The 21,706-nt window shown below is 36.0% G+C and overlaps 1 protein-coding gene across 2 annotated transcripts in view; it reads right to left on the reverse strand.

The window, feature by feature from the left end:
• Positions 1 to 5,065: 5,065 nt before the first annotated feature.
• Positions 5,066 to 21,706, reverse strand: part of LOC132547127 (deoxynucleotidyltransferase terminal-interacting protein 2-like) — a 61,967-nt gene continuing 45,326 nt past the window's right edge. Inside the window, exons 1-2 of one of the 2 annotated variants that reach the window (XM_060210881.1) lie at positions 16,692 to 17,033; positions 5,066 to 9,545 (exon numbers count right to left, since the gene is read on the reverse strand). In XM_060210881.1, the coding sequence (XP_060066864.1) occupies positions 7,691 to 9,545; positions 16,692 to 16,711 (1,875 nt within the window). In that variant the 5' untranslated portion in view covers positions 16,712 to 17,033 and the 3' untranslated portion in view covers positions 5,066 to 7,690. Of the gene's footprint in view, positions 9,546 to 16,691; positions 17,034 to 21,706 lie in introns of those variants that run through there. The other variant, XM_060210883.1, reaches the window with a different exon arrangement.

Below are 21,706 nucleotides of genomic sequence, written 5' to 3' on the forward strand. Positions count from 1 at the left end.
AGAATATAGTAACAAACCAATTAGTGGTTGTGAGTGACCTCATAAAAATAGTTCCACTTCCGGATCACGTTAGTGACGTCACCTAAATCGTTCTCAGAACGTGTAAGAAGCACGTGTGGTTTGCCTCAACCCTATGGTGAGTCAAGGAAAAAGAGGAAAAAATGGATTTGCTTGTCCGGAGTTAGAGAACTACATATCTCATCTTTTCCTTTCTCATGATTTTTAATGCACTGCTGTCCCTATTCCATAATCTAAGCGGTGACTTAACATGGAATCGGGTTATCTCTTACAGGTACAAATATAGCCTACCGCGATGGGAAAATCTGAACACGTTTAAGATATATTTTTAAGTTACATGTAGTTGTATTGACATGTAATCTGTCTATTTGATGATATAACCGGATGGGATGTAATGCTGACGTGTAGAGATTATGAGAGTTCAGTGTGACCTGACCCTCATTACCAGCTGGCACCTCATTTTGTAATCTAAGCTGTAGTGAGGAAGTAGTTCTACAAATCAAACTGTTCAAATATGATGGGAAACCTAAAGTAGTGGCACGAAAATTATTTTGATGATAAGACTGGAAACGAAAAGAGAGTCAGAAAACGTAATTTGTCTCAACAAGGTGTAAAATACATATAATTGCTGTCGTTGTATTTGTTTCATAGGTGCGAAATATAAAAAAACGCTTGATTATTATTATCTAAAATCAAATATATATCTCGGCTTGATCTTTTTTATATGATCCTTATCGGCTTCTCAAATACAGTGACGTAAGCGTTATGTTTTGCATTACCTGGATGTGCACCTAGTATTACTTGGGATAAATGTATCTTCTGAGAAAAAGTACGCATGTGCAGGTTAGTCTTCATCTTACTTCAACATCAGACGTCCGATATTCTTGACCAATGATGCATGACTTCATCATGACGTCAATGAAGCAGAAGACGATAATTTTCTAGAATACATGTATTTAAAATCTTCCTTGTAAGTCTCTGTTTTGTTCATCTTTTGTCCTAATTTCATCGAACTGCGGTTTGAGAGAAGAAGAAGAAGAAGAAGAAGAAGAAGAAGAAGAAGAAGAAGAAGAAGAAGAAGAAGAAGAAGAAGAAGAAGGGAAGAAGAAGAAGAAGAAGAAGAAGGAAGTAGGAGAAGAAGAAGAAGAAGAAGAAGAAGAAGAGAAGAAGAAAGAAGAAGAAGAAGAAGAAGAAGAAGAAGAAGAAGAAGAAGAAGAAGAAGAACAACAACAACAACAACAACAACAACAACAACAACAACAACAACAAAATATATAATTCCAACAACTGGTTGAGTTGAATTTTATTCTGTACACTTGCAAATATGAAGACGTTTAAAACGGTTCTAGTTTGTTTTTTTTTTTTTTTTTTTCAAAATCATCTCTTTTTTTTTTGTCAGGAACAAAGACGCATTTACCTAGTAATATGTGAATTCATTCTGATAAGCTTGGATGACTAGTTATCACGAGAGTATTATTTTGACACGCATTGATCTCCAAAGGTCATACACTTGTGGATACCCACTAACGACACGAGAATTCAGGGGAGAATTAACCTCAGACATCCGTTCACCTCATGTTCACGTGATAGATTGTATCTTGTGTGACGAAATATTTAATCGTAATTGTGAAATGATGCTATTGTATCAAATGCTTGTCAAAATTTTATATCCATAAATATATTTTTTATCAATCAAGTTTTGTGCAATCCCAATTATAAAATTTGTACCAACAACGTTATATAATCTGATACAGTAAATAAAGCATTTTTGTAATGCTACAGTCGATTTTGTCTCCGTGTTCGTGTACCGCGCGTGGCCAGACGTTTGGTATGTGACCACTCAAAGTTCCCACGGTCACCATGAACCGGAAAGAAAAAAGGCGGCCGATATGGAAATATAATGATTGAAAACATTAACTATCAAATCAGTACAGGAAAAGAGTGCTCATACATTGGAAAAAAAATCGATGTACATATGAATTCACTTCGTAATAAGTCTTCGTAACAAATATCGCAGGTCAATTTTCTGTGTAACCCGGAACAATCATTAGTACGTATAAATGTAAGAATTTATCAGTTAACTTTATCTATTTACTTTTCACTCAAGATTAGATAAAACATAATTCCATAAAGAGTATATAATAGTATATAATCATATAATAGATACGTTGAAACCTCATTTGTATCCGTGCATTATGAAACGAATGTTACTAACATCGAGTTAGCTCCCTTTGTCCATGAAAATACACACAAAAATATGACTTTCTTAGAAAGAGAAAGTCTATTATTTCACTTTGAGGACGTGTTTTCAATGTTATAGAGGATGTCGGATTCATATCCCCGTTGAGAGTGAGACACGTGTTTTCCCACTGTAATGATAACAGGTAATGTAGCAAAACAAAGATCCAAGGCGACGCCTTCCAAGATTATATCAGAAAGCGATGTATGAGAATGGCGGTTTGGAATAAATGTGTGTCAGTATCATAATATCGACAACTGGCATTATGAACACGTCACTTTTACTATGGAATGTGTTTAACAGCCTCTAAAATATTCAATTAGTCGAAACTGCAGATACCTATACTCTTTGTATAGGTACACACCATATATACATACAGCAATACGTTTTTTTCAAAAATTGCAGATTGCCACGTTTTTTAACATTCTAATTCTGTCCTAATACGTCTTTATAAATTGAACACTGTGTATTACTGAAATATCCAATTTCTTATCAACTCGTTTTTCCCTAAGCATCAGTCGCCCATTCGAGCAGTGACGTACCACAATTAGCATTATCTTACAACAGGCAAGATGGAAAATAATTTGAATACCGGCAGAATAATACTGACCATATATTTCTGTAAGTTGTAGGATTTACCATGTAGTTATCACGCTAAATTACGAAATTTGTGAAGTGATTCGTGGTGTCGAAAAATTATGTGTTATATGATATGTTAACAATACCTGTTCAAAATGGCGAAAGAATCATGAAATATAGAATATATAACAAAGTCAGCTTCATACATCAGATGTCATAAATATCTAACGAAATGCCAGATACATTTGATATAATTATCAAATCATTCCCCCTGTTTGGAACTCTTTTATAATTATCAACAATATTGGTCCCTTTTTCACTGGCCTTAACACAATTTAGTTCGATTAGGAAGGGACAATAGCCTTTGAGATTATTCCGAGATATTTCCTATTCTCATATTTGTGTAATAATTCAAAGTCTGGTTTTCTTGACGATAAATCATGTCCAACTTGCAAACTCTCAAAAACGGTTATAATTAACATATTAATTGGATAATTTTATCTAACATGAACTAAAGTAACGTTGAAATATTGATTTGATGTATAAACATCTTTAGATATAAATCTAGTTAATATGTCAGTTGATTATAAAGCTGACAAATTGGAAAGTATTGAACTACATGGTGGTTTGTATTGATTTCTAGCACGCATATGACTCACGCGGTTCAAAATGGCGGCCGAGTCGTATATCATTCGGAATAATTTCTATCAAACATCTTTTACCCCTCCCGAGTGGTAGCATGACAGTTTATCGAAGTCCCAAATCTCAGCCGGGGTATATGAGTTACTTTTTCCCATCCCAGTCACTATTTATCGATTTTTTATCTCAGATCTATCATATTGGCATTAAGATTCTCATTTTTCATCATTCGGGGAAAATACGGCCTGCTACAGAAATGATTAATTAGCTCTCCATAACCCTTACTTTGGTGTTTGTGTGACGTGGTTCGTGAGGATTTTTCTTTACAATTGATTTTAAATGTTTTGGTGGGGTCGACCTAGATTGGGCTTCCGCTCCTAAACAATGCATTCTCACGCATGCACTGCTATGCCAGGTCCCTGCGCGTGTCCACATTGAGATTTTATCGAGATAACGGGAGTCTGTAGCCTGCATTTATAATGCTCTATTAAACAGAAGATAGCTGCTATTGTAGTTACATGTAGTACATATATATCACGTTTCATATATGTCTCTAAGTCAATGCTGCAATTATTTAAAATTTCAAAATGTCAGTGATACGTGTATGTAACACTAGGTAAAACTTTGTTGGTGTTTTTTTTTTCTAAAATAGATATCTTTGAACAAGTACATGATATGTATGTGTTTGAGTTAGATATACTTAATAGTTCATGTTATCCTAACCTCTCTGCAATACGGAACTCTCAGTAATACGCAAGTTGAACTCTCTGTAATCCGGAAATATACATAATTCGGAATTCTCAATTATCTGAAATTTTCACGACTCTTTAATCCAAGTTACACTTTAATCCAAATTTCCCTGTAATCCAGCACTTCGTTCAATCCGAAATAATTTTCCTTTTTCTATTAACCTAAAACCGACCAAATTGTCATTTGTTCAAATGGGCATGGTATATTGACACACACACAAACACATACACACATATATATACAGGTTATTCTAGAGAGCGGATTCTGGCATTCGTTAAGTGAAGTTAGCCAGCTATGCTTACTTGTTTGGAGTTTCCTGTCATTTCAACTAGTTACTAATCAATACGAAATTCTGATTATTGAAACTGACAATCAACCGGATGCTTGTTATCCGGTATGCTTTCAATTACTCGGCTGGACTGTTCCGATCAAATCGTCTTTGATTTAAAGGGATTCTATGGCCTATAGAAAGGAAATTATTTCGTTAAGTGAAACATTCTTTTTGGAAATCGTTTCCGTTCCTTGAATACATTCACGAACCGTTGACTATTTGTGATGATAGGATTGAAATAGCTGTCTTTCCTATAAGCCGAAAACAGGTATTCCGGATGTTCTATATATTTTGGCAACCATACTTAGCGAGTTTTCAAAGTATTGTCAAAATCAAAATATTTCCCTATGAACGCCGTGATAAACAAATTGCCAAACATATTCAGTTAGGAGAATCCAGACACCCAAGTACCTGTCCTGTAACGTCAGATCATTCTGTGGATCTCGAAGTTACGCACCAGCTGTCAACATTGTTTCACGTACCAAGGTATAAAAGAACAAAGAACGTGATTTGAGATTACAAATAAAACTTATTTATTTCGATGAAAGTTTAAGTAAACACAATAAAGATAAAAGGATGTTAATTTATTGATCAGTTATGTACATTTACACATTCCTTCCGAACAATTCTTTTTCAATTAATCGTGAAAAATCGTCAAATACACAAAAAACAGTTTCTTTCCCAAATAAATCATTTGATCGGTTCAGTATTTTAAGAGAAACTTGTCGAAGTTGAAGTTTTACGTAAACAAGATGTATTTCAATAAAATATACAAACTTAGTATTTACATTAATAAATTAACAATGAGCACTAATCACGGTCGTAATTAATTAAAACATCACTCAACCGTGGAAGCGATCGAATCATTTTAGTAACTTTCACTATTGTGTGAATTCATATTGTTTCCATTTCCTAAAATGCACAAAAAATGTTTTCGATATATCAATAATTATATATAATTGTCAAGTGGAAGTTTTTTAAAGCTTTCACGCCGTTTTTTTTTTTTTTTTTCTGGTAACATGACCCCAGCGTCATTTCATTTTTCTTGATTATAAATTTAGGGGACTTAAACGTAGCTCTAATTTCAGTACAAATTTCGGTACCTAAAGCGCGATATTGTATAAACAAAAAAGATCAGACTTTAATTTTATTAAGTAGAATTTGTTTAGAATTTGTTGCAGTATATCGTGATTTCAGATTCAGATTCACTTAAGACATTCAGTCTACCGCCATTTTTGTTCTCAACGTGATGATAAAATCGTGATCACTTCTACGCTTGAATCGCCAAACATATACATAAGAAAACAATATAAATATCAACAGAGCACTTCAACATAAATAAACAACAGTAAACATTTGTCTCTCTCTGACCCTAATGAACTTGTTCAAATCGTTGGACAAGTTGATTCCGGGTTTCGAGGGATATAAGGAGATTTGTTCCTACTTAAAACGCAAATTAAACACTACAACATCAAACGTTTGTAGGAAATCTCAACCATACAGCTTTAACAATGGATATTAAATGTCCATATCGAAAGTGTGACAATCCGAACTTACTCAAAAAGTTGACTAAGTCGACAGGGGGTTCTTGATAACCACGTGTCACTGATTTGGCTCCATAAGATAGCGAGGTTTGGATTCAAATGCAATATTTGTCAAGCCTCAATTTAGATATTGACCAATGAAAACTCCCCAGAGGGTGTAAAATAAACATACTCGGGTTTTTACGTTGGTTTATATCTTAGTTCACCCCAACATAAACATTGGTGTAACGCCTTTAATACGAATTGTGACAATTTAAGTCTACGTAATCGTCCGAGGACACGACATGGTGTTTCGACCTTCGGAAAACTGCATCATAATTTACTACATAAAACCTGTTCAAATTAGGCGAAATATTGGTGATAGCCAAACATGTGTTGTAGTCTCTTTTCTGAAGACGCTTAACAAAAAATATAATACTTTTATAATCAAGACCCTACATGAAAAAAGACTACACGAAAATATAGCTGATGGTCGAGAAATTCCCAAGTGTTCAATTATCTGTCCGCCATAAGACGCATGCGTAATTCAATGAAAACCATAGATTAATTTTTTAACATATAAAGCGAAATGGCAACGTCATTACAATATCACGTGACATTCTATGATAAGGTGTGCATTTCTTGAGTTTATCCGTGACGTCTTGAGAGCGACCATAAGCCATCCGTCTTTAAAACAGTGTTCTGGTATTAAGATATGTAACTTAAGATGGCTGCCATTTTTGCTCTCCGTCTGTCATTCGATTTACATCTGGAAAACGTCACTTCCTACGATCGCAAAACAGATTTATCAAGCAATGTCACTGTTACGTCATGCAGGGCATTCCTTTTCTTGGCTGTTCATTTTGTCCATACACAAATATAAAGAACCCGTCCCACTAGTTACCAGAGTAAGCTGTATAAAGAGACAAAATTATGATGACGCAATATTTAGACCACGTTTTCTGTTGACGTCATAACAGGAACACAATTTCATCACAACATATTAGTCTGCGCACATTTCTAGCGTTGTCATAGAAGGAACACCAATCACGTTTAACGATGTAGAATAAGATACATATCCGGTGACGTCATAGCAGGAACACGAATTTACGATGACGTCAGATAGCACAAATTTCCCAGTGATGTCATAGCTATTTCACCACTTACAATGGCCAGTTTTATATACTATAGTACACAATTACCAGTGATGTTATACAGTAAATATGACTTACGGTTACGAACTCCATTTTACACATTTTTCAGTGATATCATAATCGCAGGAACACACATTACGATGGCGCGTCATAGAGTGCACATTTTCCAGTGATGTCATAATAGGAACACCAAATACGATGACGTCTAATAATTTTATGAAATACGATGTCGCTTTTCACATTACAGATGGACCAATAAGTTACAGCAGGAACAAGATCTACGACGACAGGTTTGCTGGTGCACATCTTTGTGAGATATAGGAAAACGAATCGCGGTGTCACGGTTAACAATTAATAAAATCCATTAAATCCACTGTAGGAATAATATTGTGTTATTCCTCCACAGAACGTGAATACACATTGACATATCGACATAATCACTTAGCAGAGCTAGTCTTTACGATGACACTGGAGTTGGTACCACAAACAAAAATGGGTGACGTTTCCGTGAGTATTTCTTCTGCATGTTGATTACCTCGGAATAGTTATGTTCCAGGCGTTCCGACTGACTCTCCAGCTTATCTTTCAGACCGTTCAGTGTCTGTAACAGAACTTCTTTCCGCTGTTCCGACATTTGCTGTTTGAATCGAAGCTTCTCCTGGAGTCGGATTTTCTCTGCTTCCTGTGCTTCCCGGATTTTCTGCTCGACAACCATTTTCTCCAGTCGAAGTTGCTTCACTTTTTCTTCCAGACTTGATCTTACCTCGGAGAATGTTCTGCTTGTAGGGGCGTTACATTTTCGCAAGTCGTTGGCGAATTTCTCGTATGTGTCGGTAGTTGATCCTTCGTCGTCAATATCTTTCTCGTGATTCTTTTTCTCCTCCGTCTCATCCTCCTCTTCCTCCTCCTCCTCCTCGAAGAATGTGCTGATATCTGTGGTTGATCTAATACTCCGTAATTTCTTCTCCGTCGTGTAACTATCAGAATCAGAATCAGAGCTTATTCGACTGTCTCGGCTCAAACTGGAATATCCCGCATCAATCGAATCGTCCATATTGCACATTTTTACATGGAATGCATTTTCATTTGACATATGATCTCCATCTAAGGGAGATAAATCCTCGTAATTGTCTCCGTTTTCTGACTCCGTGGTAGCGCCGATTTCCGATTCCGTCATAACACTAGATTCACGAGAAGATGACATTTCAGCCACGCTAGAAATATCTTCTGAACTCGTCATTGAACTTTGGAGACTGGAAGTGTCGTCTGATTGGATGAGGCTGTCGTCAAGAAGATCGTTTATGGAAAGACACGTGATGCTTTGTGGAGCCGTGACGTCACTCTCCAAGGCAGAGTCAACTTTATCTTCGTATTCAAAGCTAACTTTGTGTTCCAGGTTAGAAAAACTTTCACGCAGAGCTTCAATGGTTGGGGAGGTCAAATCAATGTCCCCTTCAGAAATGATGGACCATCGGCAGTTTAAATCCTGTAACTGGAGTCGACTTTGTAGCGAAGGTTTATTCCCCGCTTCATTTGTCACCGTTAAAACGCTCTCAGATTGTTCCCTCACGTTCTCCTTGTCGTTGAAAGCGTCTTCATTGTCGCAATATAAATCGTCAACCTTTTCGTCAGGGCTGTCCTCACTTCCGGAATCTCCGTCGGACGAGCTCAGAACTTCAGAAGGAGACGTAAGAGATAATGGACTCAGTTTTGGTGACGGTAGCCAAGGGTTGGTTTTAATCCGAGATCTGACTTTACGTATTGTGTTAGAATATGGATCGATATCAATGTTTGCTCTGTCTGGGAGGCTTCCGCCGCTCGAATATTGGTTTTCATCTCCATAAATTACGAAATGATCACACCTGATGAAACCGGATCTGACGTCACAATGACATCGCTCCTCCTGAAAATCGCTACCCTCGTTTCCAATAGGATAGTAGTAGTCGTCCAATTGAAGTCGATATTGAGATTTTATATCTACACTTAACTCTAGTTGACTTTGATCTTCCCGTTGAATGACGTCAGATGAACCCTGAGTTAGGTCAAGGTCAACTATGTCTGTCTCGCGTACTGCAAAATATACATTGTCTTGTCTGGGGTTGTTTGGGTCACGGTGCTCGGTCACATGATTCACCGAGTTACTGTCACCTTTCTTGGGTGATTGGTTTGGATGGTCCGACTTCTTGGCGTTTTTCTTTTTGGACTTGGACCGGCCGCGGAGGAACGGGTTCAGATTCAACTGACGAAACTTCATTCTTTTAGAAACGCCCCGAATGTCCTTGTGTTCCGAAAGTCGTCTTGAAATGCCAGACCTGAAAAATACGACAGATTAAAAGTTTCGATTAAAACACGATTGAAATGAGAAAAGAGGCGATGATTGAAAACAACGTGTCCGATATTTAGTCACGATATGGCGGTGTTTTTTTACGTCATATCTGTCCCTACTTGTATAAGAATAAAAGAACATGTTGCAGAGGAACTACATTGTTCCCCTCGAAAAATCATGAATATTCATTTCAGAGAATATGATGGGTCTCTAAGTTTAGTGATCATGCGTAAAATTTATGACAATAGGTGATCGTCAATAAAATGTAGACTTTCCAGTGGGGTGGGGGCGGGGGTACAATGCAGTACAATATAGACATGGAATTTCAGGTTTAGTTTTTGATTATAGTATAAAATAAAATGTTTAAAAATAGAAAGTTTTCAGTAAATTTAGGGTTTCATGTTTTCAATTCTGTTCATTCCAAAGACAGATAATGTCCATCATTAAAGTATTGAAAACCATCAAAAGGATCACATACCGTCATAACCTCCAATTTTACAGTTCGATCAGCTTACTTTGAAATAGGTTACATTCCACTTCATTCATACAGTTATAATTGCAAGAGAAGAATGGGCACAGTGGAATATTTTTAATGTAATTCTGTAAATGTCATTGGTCCCACAGAGATATACGCAACTTATTCACAAAGAGAAACTCTGGCAGAAAATCAAATTAAACTTTGAAACAGAACAGAATAAAACGCCAATGATGTTTTTTTTACATCCAGCCATGCTAGCGAAGAAGATTTGTCAAGGGAACATGAAATCGTTCACACGGACGTCCCATTATAGTGTTTAAGGGCCGTGATATCAAATCAATAAATAAAAAAACACATTAAATTAGGCTTGACGTACAGGAATATAATTCAACTCCTTGTGAGCCATAATGCCACGTCTCAAGAAACCAGAAACAGGCCCCATAAGAAATAACAACCAGCACATTTTCCTGTTGAGAAACAATGAAGAGGATGTTTTACGGATCTCAGATCTAATGCTAGATAATAAAATCTACATTTTCTTGGTAGAAAAGCAATCAACGAGTCCACATTTTCAAGAAATTCGAGGATACCTTGAACGACTATATAGTAATTACATCCATTGTCTCATTCGGGACTTTAAAACCATCAGAGACCAAAGTGTCGATACAAATATTCTGAAATTGTTATTTAATGCGATCAAGTATATGGTTAAAGCATAAAAGGTTGTGCGACTTTTAGCACAATGAAATGTGCCAGTTATGTAGGCGAAAGACTGATCTCAATCTCGGGAATTATTAATTCGTCAAGCTATAACAAAGCTGAAAACAAACGGAGATAATTGAAAACGAAGGGGAGATAATCCTGTAGAAGAATTTAGAGTCTGGTAGACAGCCAATGGGGATAATAGGAGAGCTGTTGGTTGGTGGTGGGTAGGTTAATGGTGGTTGTTGCGGAACAAATACTAAGCTGTTGCCAAAATATTCAAAATGAAATCGACATTAAGATAATAAAATGAAAACATTTTGATATGCTGAAATATCGAATTGATTTTTTTTCCAGAAGAATGAGTAATTTTTCAATTTAAAATTGATATCGCATTCTTTAACTGAAACCGGGAAAGTCACCAAAACATACTGATACCTATAAATATATCACATAATTTCATACCAAAGATTGAACACACTATCTACAGCACAGAATATCTAATAAAGTAACATATAACATGTATATATTAACCGGGCACACATTTACGTCTCCACTATGTACCCAAAGTAGACATCGGTTAAACAGACGGACGAACAAAAAGACGGACAAAGAAAATATCACTAAGCGTATTAAAAGTCAAGAGAAAACGCGTTTCCAAACAAGAATATGTAACGTGACAATTAGCTTGGCCAACAACTTACCAAAACTTTATTGTCTCCATAATCCAAGTTAAATCCTCTGGAAACATATTTGCTTGTAATAATATTCACGTTATATTAAAACAGTAGAATATCCATCCTTTTTTCCCCCGACATAGTTCCTTAGAGCTGTGGACTACATGGGCACGAAGCCCCACAAAGCCATTACGACACAATCCACTTGATTTTGTTATCATTTAGGTAAGCACGACAGGTTTTATCTGCAGGACGATTTTTTTTTTTACTTTTCTGTAAAACTTTTGCAAAACAAAAACAAGCAAATACGTTATCTTTTCACTAGTTGGAAGAGCGCATGCGTCATACTATATGCATAACCCACAAGGGGGTTTGGTGTTAGAGACCAAAAGTGTTATATTATTTACCTGCAATTGTTTACTTAAAAAAATGAAAAAGAAAATGTTAAAAACAAAAAACGCTGTATTTAAAACTAGCCTTCATAAAGTCGGGTGCCTTAAAGAAATCATTCTGTAATCCCTTTAGATGCCCCTAATTCATTTGCTGCACAAACATCGACTTCTGAGGAAAATGAAGTTTTTGACATTTTATAATTTTATCTGATCAGACGTATTTTGTTCCTCCGGTTAAATGTTAGGTGGTTTTTGATGTACAACAACACATCTACATGTAGTAACCTAGCCGACATCTTTTGTGGCACAAATTAACTCTCCGAGCTACCAAGCTTATCACAATGATCTAGCTTCTCGAATCTCACGCAAAATAAAAAACAAAAATATCAAAGGGCCGACGAAGGAGAAGATTTAAAACAAGATGGCGAGGTATCGTTTTTTTATGGACAATCTCGTGAAAACTCTTTCTCTTCTTCACCTTAATACCTCCCGAAGTAAACACGCCTGTTTCCGGCTTTATATTGTGTGTTCACGTTCACCTTCTAATAGAAACGCATTGTTAGCATATTGCTTGCGTTTTTAGATCATCGAGATCACTATTGTATCGGAAACAGTAGTGAATTCGGGCTTGTTTTTCTAAAGATTGCATCAAAGATTTCTTTTTACTTTCCATATACAGACCATACATTTAAATAACATGTTATATAGAATGTCGACTTGCCAACTACCTTAGAGTGTCGTTAGAAAGAAAGCGTTCTCTTGTATACATTGTTACCCTCTTTGGTCCGTGAAATATCTGTAAGTTTTTTAAAAAATGTGATAATGGACACTTACTTCCTGGTCAATAAACCGTACGTCATTTCGTAGATTTTATTTGATCTAAATATGGTAAGATGTCTCGGATCTTTTTAATATGATACTATGTCTTACTTTTTTTTAGAAATTACGATATTATCGGCATGACATTAGAAAATTGAAAGATATTATGTTTTTTTAAATCTCAATAATTGTACAGCACAATCCCTTCGCGATAACCAGACACAGTTAATCACATATGGTGTGGTTTTATACCGCCGATTATAAAATACCATTAGGTTGCGTTCCCTAGGTTTACAATACAGGAAGTTGAAGGATTTAATAGTAATCAACGTGTTAGTATTTCCGGAGCGGTCCCGTGTAAATCTGTTAAACGAAGCAACACGTGTGCTATGCTGAAACTTTTTTTTTTTTTTTAAAGGATGAATTTTCTTATTACGGGCCTTCATTAAGGATTTCCCGATGTCTTAAATGACAAAAAAATGTAGGAGAAAAGAAACGTAATTCACGAATTGTCGGAAGTTCCGATATTGTGGTGCCAAGGTTTTTACTATCCCGGGTTAACTGACTCGGTATGACCTTGTACAGTGTAGACGGCTGTCTCAGTATCATATCGGATATAAGTAATCCAGGAGTATTGGGAAATGAGATATTCCTGCACAAATCAAATATCTTCAATCTATCATATATTGACATAAACACTCTGAAAGGGAAATTGAAACGCAAGCTTATACTTGGCAATTTCGGAAGTGTCCGCCAGAGAAAGAAAACATATATATATATATATCAGTTGTACTCGATTTATCAAATTCCTTCTCGGTATCCATTTACTTTTGATTAATTTTAGAGCTATGACGCGTGCGTCTGGGCATATTTTTCATTTTCTAAGTGGTCCGGGTTCCATTTCCCAATAGAAACATTGCTTACTTGTACTATCCCATGCCTTACAGTGGCAATCACATTTTAGCCTTTCGGATACAATGACTTTATACGATATTAAACACATAGCCGGACATACTTGATGTGTCAAACTTTAAACCAAGATATTGTGTGTCATCAAATTTATCCTCTATTGTGATCTTAAAAAACGTCTCGTAGAATATGAAATTAATCTATATGAGTGGCAGGGAGAATATAAATTTAGTACAAATGAGGTATACGTGTTGAAATTAGGTAAAGGGGGTTCACGGGAGGTATCAACTTTTTCATGTTGTTTTGTCGATATTGACAGAAAACAAGGTAGTTTTAAAAGCAACTGAAAACATCAGTTTTCTATTTCATTGAAAGCCGTCGAAACAGTCATCAAAGCTTCTGTGAACGAAATATAAACACCATCGTCGATAGTTAGATACACTGAGGATGTCGTGACGTCATCATCGATAGTTAGATACACTGAGGATGTCGTGACGTCATCATCGATAGTTAGATACACTGAGGATGTCGTGACATCATCACCGATAGTTACACACACTGAGGATGTCGTGACGTCATCATCGATAGTTGCACACACTGATGATATCGTGACGTCATCATCGATAGTTACAAACACTGATGATGTCGTGACGTCATCGTCGATCGTTAGATACACTGAGGATGTCGTGACGTCATCATCGATAGTTACAAACACTGAAGATGTCAGGACATCATCATCGATAGTTAGATACACTGAGGATGTCGTGACGTCATCATCGATGGTTACAAACACTGAGGATGTGACGTCATCATCGATAGCTACAGACACTGAGGATATCGTGATAAAAGAAATTAAGTTTGATTCTTTACTGGAAGTTAGGATATCGAGTGTAAGGGAGATAACTTGCGGTTCGTTACATGAATTATTATCCCAAATATAAGATATTTGCTTCTTCGGTTTATCACCCGTTAAGAAGACAGGGTCGTTATCAGATGGGATCCCCTTGAAGTTACTAGTGGCTACCTTACTGAACAACGAACGAAAGGCCCGCCGCAAGTCACCCAGAGCATGTGGGTTAAATTTTCTTTCCCAAAAATACACGACAGCCTCCTAAGAATTATATAACGCTACGGGACATTTGATAGAGTTGTAATTTTTTTATGTTTCATATTTCAAAAAGGTTGATGTCTACAAAAGGCGGCCTTTTATAATTGATTTGAGATAAACAAGCTACATTTATAGATAAACATGTCTGAAACTTCAAGATGTAGCTGGATAAATATCACTTAAAACTGCGATACATAAAATCACAAATTCAGCTTTAAAGAAAAAGATATTTAGGGAAAGTTTAATTTCAATCTCATTTTATAGTCCAGTGACCTACTGTTTCTAAACAAACGTTTAGCCTCTTGACAGACAATAAGGAACTCTTTCCTTTATCACATGGGAATTTCAAGAAATTAATGACTTTTCGGTATTAATTCTTCATAAGGATTTAGTAATGTGATTTTAAAATTGTTCTCTTTACAATCTTCTGTGTGTACCCCGTGTGGTGCCTCCTTTCGCTTGGACTCTGGTCGATATTTTCCCTGGGGTTATCAGAGTATGCTAATGGTATATAGCTATTTTTCTGATTCATTACAAATCTGTAACTACAACCAACCTCATCGATACACATCTAATAAGCGACATATGTAATAGTGACTTTCGGAACCCATTTGATTTATACACACGATGTCCTTGGAAAGTCGTTCAAAATTCATGCAGCCTTTTTTTCTTCATCAGATTTATTTTGTTATTTAAAAGCTACATACAATGTACAAGTATTTTGAACGTATTTAACACTTCTTTTGTGACGTATTTTTTTAGCAGTACTTCTGAGACTTTAAAAATGAACTTGCACTTGGAATGTTCGATACGTTAAAGTGTCGTTTATTAGCGTTTTTTGAAACATTTCACTGTTCCAACGTGCAAAAATATCGATTTATCCTTATAGGTCTATATACTTAAAATAAGTATTTATTAGAATTGTTTGGTTTTAATGGTCGTAAATTCATGTTGATAATTTGAAATATCTGTTTGTGGTATGAGAAAGAGGTATAATATATTGGTATCTGCGTGCACAGGAAACATTAAGACAAATTTAATATTGACATAGAACATCTATCCTGCTTAACTCACCAGACTTTGTAGCGCGAGTAATATTCTTCAATTCAAAATAGATGAGATGGTTTACGTGGTTTGTTCAGATTTATCAGATGGGATGTGTTTATCTTCGTGTATCATATGTACATTTGTAGTTTACATTCTGCTCCCAAAGTCAGACTAAATTATGATGCAAATAAAAATCGGAAATACCGACTTTGTTTACAGTATTCATTTGACGGTTTTTTTTCTATAAATAAAAAATAAATAATTTTTCTATTCTGTTTTCATTTTTTCATATTCTTATATCTGTTGTTCATTCATACAAAATAAGCAGTCAGAATATCAACATGGTACTTTCATATATCAATGGTTAAACTCTGATGACCTGTTACGTGAACCAGTGAACATCTGCCACTATATAGATTCTACATAAAACAAACCGTGTGCTCTCTCCTATCAGACCGGGCATCGGCAACACAAAGTGTATTTAATCGTCAGCGAGGAGAGCGAGACATTAACTTATATATATATGGAATGTGTCTAGGGAACTAAGCTATGAAATATGAGTGTTAAACTCTTAATTTAATATGCATTTAATATTGCCCTCTTAATGAATATTTACCAAAGATAATGAATAACATCCACGATATAGTGTGATAAGATAATGAGGAACCTATAACGTTATCTTGTACACGATTAAAAAGTAATATTTTTTTTCATAATTCTGAGCAATGATACATGAACATTTTTTTCTGTAAATATATAAAATAAAAAATAAATAAAATCAGTATGTGTCCTACCTCAGTATTATTTCGACAACTTTCTCCCAGCTTATATTTTGAAGATGCTGACGTCGTATATAGTCCAACTCAATTAAAATAGAAGTCGTCATTTTGAATGTATCTGCCTCTTCAACCAGCTCTATTTGAACTTTGCCCCAATTCTTAATAATATCGCGACGTGTTTATGAAATATACATGTATGTATATATATATATATTACTTACCTGTCAGTTTGAAGAGTCATAGCTGGCAAACTGGAATATCCGTTTTTCAGTCAAATTAATGTTGCACTTGAGTAATTCGAGTATAATCAATATCAGATTTGATGGTAGGTGTCAGTTTGTGAATCGTCTCCGTAAATACGTATCTCATAGTATGTTTTGGCATTTTATATAGCTCAAGTGGTTTACACAGGTCGAATGTTTTTATAACACTCGGGGTTGTGTTTTTATATCTTCTTTGTAAGCTAGCGCCTCGATTGTTTTCACTTTTTCCCCAGTGCCGTTAATATCTAAGAAAACACGTATGAGCCAGGTGTGGTTTTCGCCATGTGGCCGAAATACCGGTAACACTCTTGTTGACGAGTGAACGGTTGTATTGGGTGTCGGCACGTGTGATGTGCTAATTAAGCATTGTTCTGTGATCTGCTGATCACAGGTTTGATAACACGTTCACAGACACGATAGACCGACCGTGTATATAAGTGAGAAAGATACACATGTATCTGCATGGAACTAGCGAAAGGCCTAATGGAGGACAAGATCAGCTTTCGGCCCCTTTGTCAAGGAACGATAACATATGTACAACGCATGCTTGGGTTTACACAGATCTTTTTGATAATGGTGAATCGTCTATGTGATATACAGTCTCTAATGCATATTGTTGGATTTATCTCATGAAATTCAACTACAACTCGCATGAAATTAATTACTAATCACTTTTACCTGTCACATTTTATTTTCATCTGGCTTCTTAACACATGGTCGACAAAAATTCTCAGACTTAACCACCCAAGAGAATTTATGTATCATTTGTATGTTTGTTTACTGAGGGTATCTCATTTTAAACAACAAACGTCAGTTTAAGGTGGGGTCCCCTTTTTGAAGCTGGTGGCTGCCCCATTGAACAACATCCGAGAGGCCCGTAGCTTGGCATCTAGGGCAATTATGGTACAGTAGCTTACAAAGGTAGAGTGCACAACCAGAACGTATCATTGCGGAATCGTTTCCTGTATAAATGAATAATAATGAAATTGATTTAATTCGAATTCCTAATTATATTGTATGCGCGTGCGCAAGTATTGGGAACGTATAGACCGATTCATCCATGTTTTGTATTTATTTCATTGAAAATGCTGAACGCCAAAATATTTCAAGAATAACGAACAGTCTGGAAAATCACATTCAATCTCTCTCTTGAAAAAACAGGACACAACTTGTAGACTATCTGCATTTCATTATGTAAAAATTCCCAGAACATACACAACATTTCCTATCCTTTGTCACTTGAAAGTCAAATTTCCTGACAAACCCTACGTATAGCTGTGTTCTAGTGTCATAAATTCATACGCGAAAAAAAAACAATTTCCGACCAGCAAACCCTATTTTTCTCTCCGAGACAGATGACGCCAACAGACGATGCTGTCGATTATATAATAATATCAATAAAGTATTATATAACCATTTGTTACTGGACGTGCCCAGTAGTGTCGCTCTCAGCCAACTAGTTATTTGATAAAGCCGAGATGATATTCACATTCGTACAATAGGAATCGTCTAGAATTATTTATTTGATAAAACCGATATATTTATATTCGTGAAATATATGTCTATCTATTTTCATTTATTTAATTGTTGCATTGGATTGCGTAATATGAAAGAAGAACACATGTGAACCGTGTTTTCGGTGAACGGGATTGGATTTTGGGTCCTCGAACGGGCGGAGGTCCAGAATAGGGGTGATGAGGGGCAAAGTGACTATAGCGGTCAGTATAGATAGGAAATTTAGTTTGAGTTAAAAAATATACAAACAATAGAGAGTGTTGTTAAAAACAGTATCTATAAATGTATGTGGGCAATTAAGTAATCTTTAGAGGCTTTTTTTCTATTCAAAAGTAAGTCTCAAATACCATACAATAAACTTATTTTGTCACTTTATGTAAACTATTGTTAGAAGTTCTTTTAGCCAGGATAATGTGAACACAGTTCTCAGTGGTGATGTGGGCCAATGACAAACACTTTTATAGTGCAATCATACTGAAATGTCATAGCCTTGACACGTTGGAATGATTCCTATATCAGTCACATTATGCTCATACATGGACACACTTAGAGCGCCACCACACTGAAATGTCAGGACCTGGACAAGGTAACAAGGCACCCCGCCCTGACACATTATACTGACCAGGACTCTTTTATAGCGCCACCACACTGAAATGTCAGGACCTGGACAAGGTAACAAGGCACTCCGCCCAGTCACATTATACTTACAAGGACTCTTTTATAGCGCCATTACACTGAAATATCAGGACCTGGACACGGTAACAAGGCACCCCACCCAGTCACATTATACTGACCAGGACTCTTTTATAGCGCTACCACACTGAAATGTTATAGTATGGAAATCGCAGCATGCCACCTATAACGTTCATATTACACTAACAACGGACTGAATTTTCATATAATGAACACAACATCACAAAGAAAACATTGTAAGATGAACACTTCATTACATCTTTAAAATCCATCAGTGACATCCTCTTTGTCTAAGCTATACGGTCCCAACTGGTTACACTCCTCATGAGAATGGTCAGTTGGAAGTTTAAACTTCCGCCTATGTCAATATGGCAGCTCAAGAAGGACATGATGTGTTGTTTAGATGTGTATAATGACAGCTGTTTGCTTGCGTTTCGTAATTGTTAACAGTTCGAAATATAATAAAGCTGACTAAAGAAATCAGTTGTTTAGATGTGTATAATGACAGGCTGTTTGCTTGCGTTTCGTAATTGTTAACAGTTCGAAATATTATAAAGCTGACTAACGAAATAAGTTGTATGGAGAAAAAGACAACTTATGTATGCCATGATTTACGTTGTCAAACTAAACACGATCCTCATTCTGTAGAGTAACTTGTTTTTCTATCAGATTATCAGATGACCTGGAGTTAAATTGTATGGTTTTATTCGTGCTTGAAATTGAGGAATTACAGAATTGTATCAAATCAATTAAAACTTGGGAAAGCTTTAATGCATAATCACTCTGGTTGAAGTATTTTCGAGGCATGGTAACATTAAAATCTTTGTTCGAATGAGGGACAGAGAATACATTCAGCAGAAACCCAACGATGAAAGCAAAAATCTACACTGAAGTTTTTGATGTCTGATTTTTGTTGTTTTGTCGAAATTTGCTGAATTAAGTGTCCATGTTTCAACACCAAGAAAACAATAGTTTGAATACACTCTTTAGATTCTAAAATTTTAAAAAAAATCAGTAAACCGTTTATTTCCATCTTCTGAACATAACTCTTTCTCAGTGCTTTGAAAAGTTTCCAAGAAATTTCAAGAAAACAGCTGAATATTTCACTTTGATACACTCTCGTAGAAAGATTTTTCCATCTATAGATAATCCACGCGCGCGTGCACGACCTCTGTATCAAACATGGAGCAAGAACGAGCTAATAGCTTGTAACACAGAGTAATGTTTCTTCCATGTGATAAACTGAACGTGACCACCCAGACACATAAATATCAGGCCATTTATCCTTAAAACGAATCACGCATCGCGCTTACAACGTTAAAAAATTACATTGTAAGTGTGTTAATAGACAATCTATCGTCTGCTCGTGTTCATTTATATATATATATACATAAAAACGTCTACTGGTTTATCAATACTAAGTTATAGAGAGAAAAACTTTTGTTAGATTCTTCAAATTGTTTATCTCCCTTTAATTTGGCAGAGAGAAAGTGATTGAAGAGAGAGGGAGAAAAGGAGGGAGAGTTATTTCCTGGCCGTATTACTTGGGACATGCATAGATAAATACTACGTGTTATTTGGACGTAATTCCCTTCTCTCTCACTCTCCCTCCCTATCTATGAACAACAGTTTGTCTCAATAATCTGACGTTCATACATATTTTATATTCTCGCGACCGTAAAAGTCATTTACTTTGCCGGAAATTCACAAACAGAAAATCTCAATTCATTGTCGGGACATCTGTTACATAATAAAATCTCACTTTATACATAATCGGTAGCATCACAAACGGACAATCTCATTTGTTATCGGGACGTGTGCTTTAACTGTCCTTGTTATCTCTAAGGACACAGAAATATGAATTTCCTAAGAAAGGACCCTTTTTAATCGATTGTTATATATAGTGAATTTATCGAGAGATACAGTTAAACGTGAAAATGAACTTCGAAATATATTTATATCAACAGTCAAAGTGTGGTGTCTCGAATTAACAATACCTGACAATGTACCAACAATACGTGAGGGAGGGAACAGACAGCATGACGCATGACAGCATGACAGCCTGACAGCCTGACAGACAGACAGACTGACTGACAGCCTGACAGACGGACAGACAGACAGCCTGACAGACAGACAACACTATAAAATTTGATACCAGCAAACACGTGTACATGTGCATAGATTTTAATGTTCAAGTAAATGACCCCGCCAACCTCCCGCTCCCTCTGGACGTGAAAACTCAGACATGTGTGACGTCAGTGATATAATGTTCTATTCCTCTTTACACCCCAACTTCGAGTCATTCAGACAGTTTATAGAAAATTGATGTTAAAGGCTATTTTGTACATGCGCCAGACGTTTTAGACGACCGCAAGCAAATTACCCGCATTTTCTTACGACATCATAAAAGCTAGATCTACAAAATGGTTGGCATGTACCATGAATCATACTCATTCCATTTCCCGGAAGTTGACATGGACCTTTTTATTGACGGTAGATTTGAAATACGAATTCGAATACAAATTTCATTATAGAACGTATATTTCCAGTCTGAAACCCGCACCAGGAAAAAAACTGAGAATTTCCTGTCACTGAGTGAACAGGGAATCGATGAAACCTAAATATGAAGATATATATGCATCCTTAGAAGGTAGGCGGGAACTGATGAACAAACAGAATTATTTCTGGAGGGAATAAAGGTATACATTTGAATGCATTTTCTCTAAAACAACTTTTACTGAAAACGATGAAAAATTCCTAGACAT

This window comes from Ylistrum balloti, unplaced genomic scaffold (genome assembly GCF_031769215.1).
Source record: "Ylistrum balloti isolate Yb309-2 unplaced genomic scaffold, AGI_CSIRO_Ybal_v1 Utg369934, whole genome shotgun sequence".
Classification (NCBI taxonomy): domain Eukaryota; kingdom Metazoa; phylum Mollusca; class Bivalvia; order Pectinida; family Pectinidae; genus Ylistrum; species Ylistrum balloti.